The sequence below is a fragment of the Vigna angularis genome, chromosome 7 (assembly GCF_016808095.1).
Source record: "Vigna angularis cultivar LongXiaoDou No.4 chromosome 7, ASM1680809v1, whole genome shotgun sequence".
In the NCBI taxonomy this organism is placed as follows: domain Eukaryota; kingdom Viridiplantae; phylum Streptophyta; class Magnoliopsida; order Fabales; family Fabaceae; genus Vigna; species Vigna angularis.
Genome location: NC_068976.1, coordinates 25,178,308 through 25,183,150, shown reverse-complemented (window position 1 = coordinate 25,183,150; position 4,843 = coordinate 25,178,308). Strand labels below are relative to the sequence as shown.

General features: G+C 37.4%; 1 protein-coding gene across 1 annotated transcript; it reads left to right on the top strand.

Moving 5' to 3' along the window:
- The first annotated feature begins 1,884 nt into the window (after positions 1 to 1,884).
- LOC108337058 (uncharacterized) lies at positions 1,885 to 4,112 on the top strand. The gene is made up of 5 exons (XM_017573496.2): positions 1,885 to 2,329; positions 2,418 to 2,741; positions 2,839 to 3,208; positions 3,290 to 3,406; positions 3,495 to 4,112. The coding sequence occupies exons 1-5, from the start codon at positions 2,102 to 2,104 to the stop codon at positions 3,602 to 3,604; spliced, it is 1,149 nt and encodes a 382-aa protein (XP_017428985.1). The 5' UTR covers positions 1,885 to 2,101; the 3' UTR covers positions 3,605 to 4,112.
- Positions 4,113 to 4,843: the final 731 nt, after the last annotated feature.

The following is a 4,843-nucleotide window of genomic DNA, read 5'->3' as shown; positions in this document are numbered from 1 at the left end:
GATGGTTGCACTAGCTAATAGACTGTTTGGTTTTTTTTGGGTCGAATTTATTTGAAGATATTTCTATTTCTCTTTGTTTTGTTTTTAAAATAAATAAAACAAAAAACATATACAGTATTATTGTTTTGGCCCACTAATTTAATCGTGCCTTCGAAGACAAGGAAGAGTTTTAATTGTGAATCTATTTGTGTCGGAAGCAAAAATTCGGGTGTGTTTTTTTGTCACATGTGACAGTGTGAATTTGCTTAGCTTAAAATACGAATCTATGACGGTGGAAAATATCACAAAAATCATCCAACTTAGCCACACTAAACGTAACAACAGGTTCGCAAATTATTCATAATAGTAACATATGAGAATATACTTGTAAAGGTTCAATTTGTAAGGTTTTGATTCATATCTCATATATAGACATGTTAGTCTTTTTGTTAATAATTTTTTAGACTTTGAGTTTATTCCAATCAGAGGGAACCTTCAAACCCCACTTCAAGTAAACTTTTAAATAAATGGATGATGATTTTGCACATATTCACATTCAAGTTACTAATCACACCACAAAGGATAAATAAAGTTTTGAACTTCTCATTCATGGCAATTGTTGTCATTTAAAACTGTCATTTTTTGACTTGAAAATGACCCAACAAGAAAAAACCAAGATAGAGTCATGCTCCCTTTAACGTTGAAAGCATTTTTTTATTGATTAGTTTTTTAAAATTAACGTTTCTTATACTGGATATAGATTTATGTTTACTAACTCCTTTAAATACATTTTTAAATATTTTTTTATTTATAAAATATACTTTTAATTTTTCTAAAGACTGTATAGATTTAACAGTGCATTCGTTTCGTTGTTTTATTTATTAGTTTCGTTTCGATTCTTTACATTTTTTAGTGTCAAATTGATCTTTTTATCAATTATATTACTAATAGTGTTAAACTTGTGTTACATCATTTCACAACCTAAGCAAGACTATCTTGTATTTAATCTTAATAGATTTGACTAAACTTAATTTTAATGTTGAAAATATACAAACAATAAAAGAACAATAATATATATTTTGCTTATATATGTATTTGCTACTCAATCTTATATCTATTAGTAATCACAACTTAACCATCAATTTCAGTAATTTTTTTAAAACTCTTTGTTTAACATAATCCTCACACTTTTCTGACATAATCTTTGTTTTTTTAAGCTTTCGAAAACATATTATGGATTTGTTCTGTATCGAAGACGAAAAGATTAAACAGAAATGTGTAACTCGCATAGTTAACAAATGAACGACCTCGGGACTTATTTTCGTGGAATTGCACAACTGAGAGATTTTCGAAGCAGAAGTTTGATTTGGAAAAAGAGAAGCGTGGAGGAACATTACCGAAAGGACCCCATCGTTATCAAAATGAAATTAAAAAAAAGAAGAAAAGAATTTGAAAAAAATGGTGGAATTTAAAATTTGAAGTGAATGTTGGGAAAGTCCAAAATTTTCCAAAAGAAGGTAGGGACAAAAAAAAGAGAGGGGAAGAGAGTGGAATTAGGTGAGTATGAAAATTTGAAATTTGATTTGAAACAGTAAAAAACGGAGAATTTTGAATGATGGAAAATGTGTTGGTGTGGCGCTTAATTAATTTGAAAGATTAATTGAAGTTTAGGAGTAACGGAGTGGACAAATGGCAGGTGAAATGCATGCAAGGACAAATGTCCACAACCACTGGGCCACTCTTCCAGTTGTTTACAGTGCAATTCTCTCTCTCTTTCATTTTCATACGCACCAATATTTTTATTTTCAAGTGTCTAAAAGGGTCCCTGAAACCTTAATAAAAGCAACTTGTCTTCTTACATTCTATTATCCTCCAACGCATCACAACAACACAACCATCTCTTTTACTTTATCTTTTTTTTTTCATTCGCACTGTGGGTCCCACTCTGCACACACAGCTGTGTTATTATTAAATCTTCCTCCACCACCAACTTCAGCTTCCTCGTTCCCCTTCATTACCCTCGTAACTCGTAACGGCTTCATACCACTTTTCTTCTCTCAAACCTCTTTCCTTCTTCTTCCAACCTTTGCTTCTTCACTCCTTCACTCCTTCACTTTCACCCATGGATGAAGCTGAGTTTGACGCCGCGTTTGCCTTCCCCTCCGAGTTTCCCTACGAGTTTCACTCGCCTGGGGCCGAACCGCTCGAGTCCGGTTCCACTGGGACCGAGAGCAGCGACGAGGAGGACTTCTTCGCCGGCTTGACTCGCCGGCTCGGTCATGCATCGCTCCATGACACCAGGAAGGAACATCTGCTCACTGTTCCAATCTGCAACGGTGAAAAAACTGAGGTAATGATGACCGTGATGGATCCTTTTGTTTTGTTTGGTTGCTTTTTCTTTTCGGGTAAACTTACGCTGTTTTTCTGGGTTTTTGCAGAGTCAGAAACTGATGGCTCGGGGTTTGGCTGGGTCGCCTCAGTCTATACTCAGTGGAATCGGAAGCTGGTCTGGTCGGAGTGGCGGTTCCGGCGACGGGAGTCCCAACGGGTCTTCTCGTGTTCCCTCGCCAACGACGACGCCGTTTAAGCCTACAAATGATGCGTGGGATGTACTTTACGCGGCCGCAGGGCAAGTTGCGAGGCTGAGGATGAACGACGAAGTCTCTTCGAAGTTTGAGTTTCAGAACGGGGGAGTTTTTGGGGGTGTTTCTCCGCCAGTAGTGGCGGAGAATGCGTTTTTCGTGAACCATGGCGGTCCTCAGGTGAGTTATTTACTAACGTGTTCAAGGTGTTTGTGAAAATGTGTAAAAGAAGTTGCATGTTGGAATCCGGTGTTTACATTTATTTCCCCTTGTGTAGGCTCGGTACCCGCAGGTGAGACCGGAGCAGGTGCTGAAGCATCAGTGTGGTTCCGTTTGGGGAAGGCAAGAGAAGGTTGCTTGGGTGACCCAGCAGCAGCAGCCACAAGTTCAGAACAGAGTACGTGATTTGCGTGATTTTGGGTATGACTATGAAGCCATGAACTGCATACGCGCCTTGCCTCATTCTGTATGGCGCCGTCCTCTTCAAGCGAAGCCCCAGAATCAGCAGGTTTCGCATTTCGGATCAGGGTCACGACCCGGTTTGCAAGCTGGATCTGGCGCTGTTAACAAAAAGGGTTGCGCTGGAACAGGGGTTTTCCTGCCTCGTCAGTATGGGGCACCTCCACCGGAATCTCGCAAGAAAACAAGTAAATTACTGAATCCCATTGATTAAGCATTGTTTCTGCTTATTTAGCGGTTATCTGATAATTGCTTTTGTTTTGAAACAGGTTGTCCTGCTCCGGTTCTGGTCCCAGCTAAGGTTATCCATGCTTTGAACCTCAACATTGATGACATCAATGCTGCTAGCCAACAACGCTTCCCTAGTGCATTCGGGGCGGACTATGGTAAGTTTGTCTTCTAGTTATGCAAAATATTTTGGATTAAACTTGAGTCCTTCCCCTGCTAACTTGATTGAGTTTGGGGTTCTTGTAGATGCTTTTTTAGCAAGGAGAAATGCTCTTATCCTTCAACAGAAGTTCAACATGCGGCGAGAGGAGGCAGCCAACCATGAACTTCGCTTGCCTCAAGAATGGACGTACTGACTACTTTGATGATAGTTGAAACAAAGATTCAATTTCCATAAGTTAAATTCGGTGAAGGAAGCAACGTAGTGAAAATTTCGTAGGGAAGTTGTTTATTAGTTTAAATTTTATAATATAAAGATGATATTCAAGAATGTGTTTTGGGTAGTTTAGTGGCAATAAACATCCGGTTTTTGTGAGAGATGCAGCTTTTGGGATCTGTTAGTTGAAGAAACAGTGAAAGATAGCAGTTTAGGGGAAGGGTTTTATCTCTGATTAAGAATATATTTATTATTTTGTAATAAGTGGGGTTGGTTTTCTTCGAAGTTAAATTAATTTTGTGGAAGATGGGGTAGAGCTTGCTGTGTTAGAAGGGGGTTAAAGTCTAGCTGGCAGAAAAAGTGTTGGAAGATTGCCCATAACTCTTTTGTAAAAGCTCATACTCCTTATAGAATAGTATGTAATAAGTTATACTATATGTAGTAAAGGCAACTGTTGTGTAATTCCATTATCCTCCATATCTCCATCATCCTCCTGTTGAGAGTTTACATTTTTAGCTTTTCTTGATTTCTTATGGAATATGTGCTGCCACTGCCCATGAGTTCATCAGTATGTTTGACTGATATTAATTTTTGAGTAATGCTAATGCCAGTAGTTATTTTCTTTTAAAAGTACAGTTGTCAAAAAGCAAATATAAATAAATGAATTAAAAACGATACTAGACTACTGGTTAATGATACTGGAGGAAATATTGGAAGATATTTTCACTGGAATGTAAATTTGAAAGGTCATTATCAAGTTAATGGAGGGAAGAGCAGAAGGAAAGTAGGAAGAAAGTGTAGACATTGGGACAGGGGATGCTGGTTGAAGATGGAGGGTACCTCTGATGGGTCCCTCTCTGAATCCACTGTTAGGGCCCTCTGTCTCGGTTACTACCCTCTTCATATGCATTCCCGCTCTTTTTATTTATTTAATTATTATTGTTTTTATCCAGAAACCATCTAAAGAGTTGTCATTTTGAAATTCGTGATTTGATTTGGACTTGCTCTTCTGATTTTGACCTGGTCAAACTTCACATTATTTTATTCTTCTCCTTTTAAAATTTAATACCAATATGTATTATTTTGAAGTTAATAATTGTTTCTATAGTTATTATTTAATGTTATTTTATATTTTTTAGTAATAGGATTTAAAATACTAATATGCTCACTTTTCTAACTATCATACTTAGGCGTTCAGTGTTACTTAGCACAATATTAT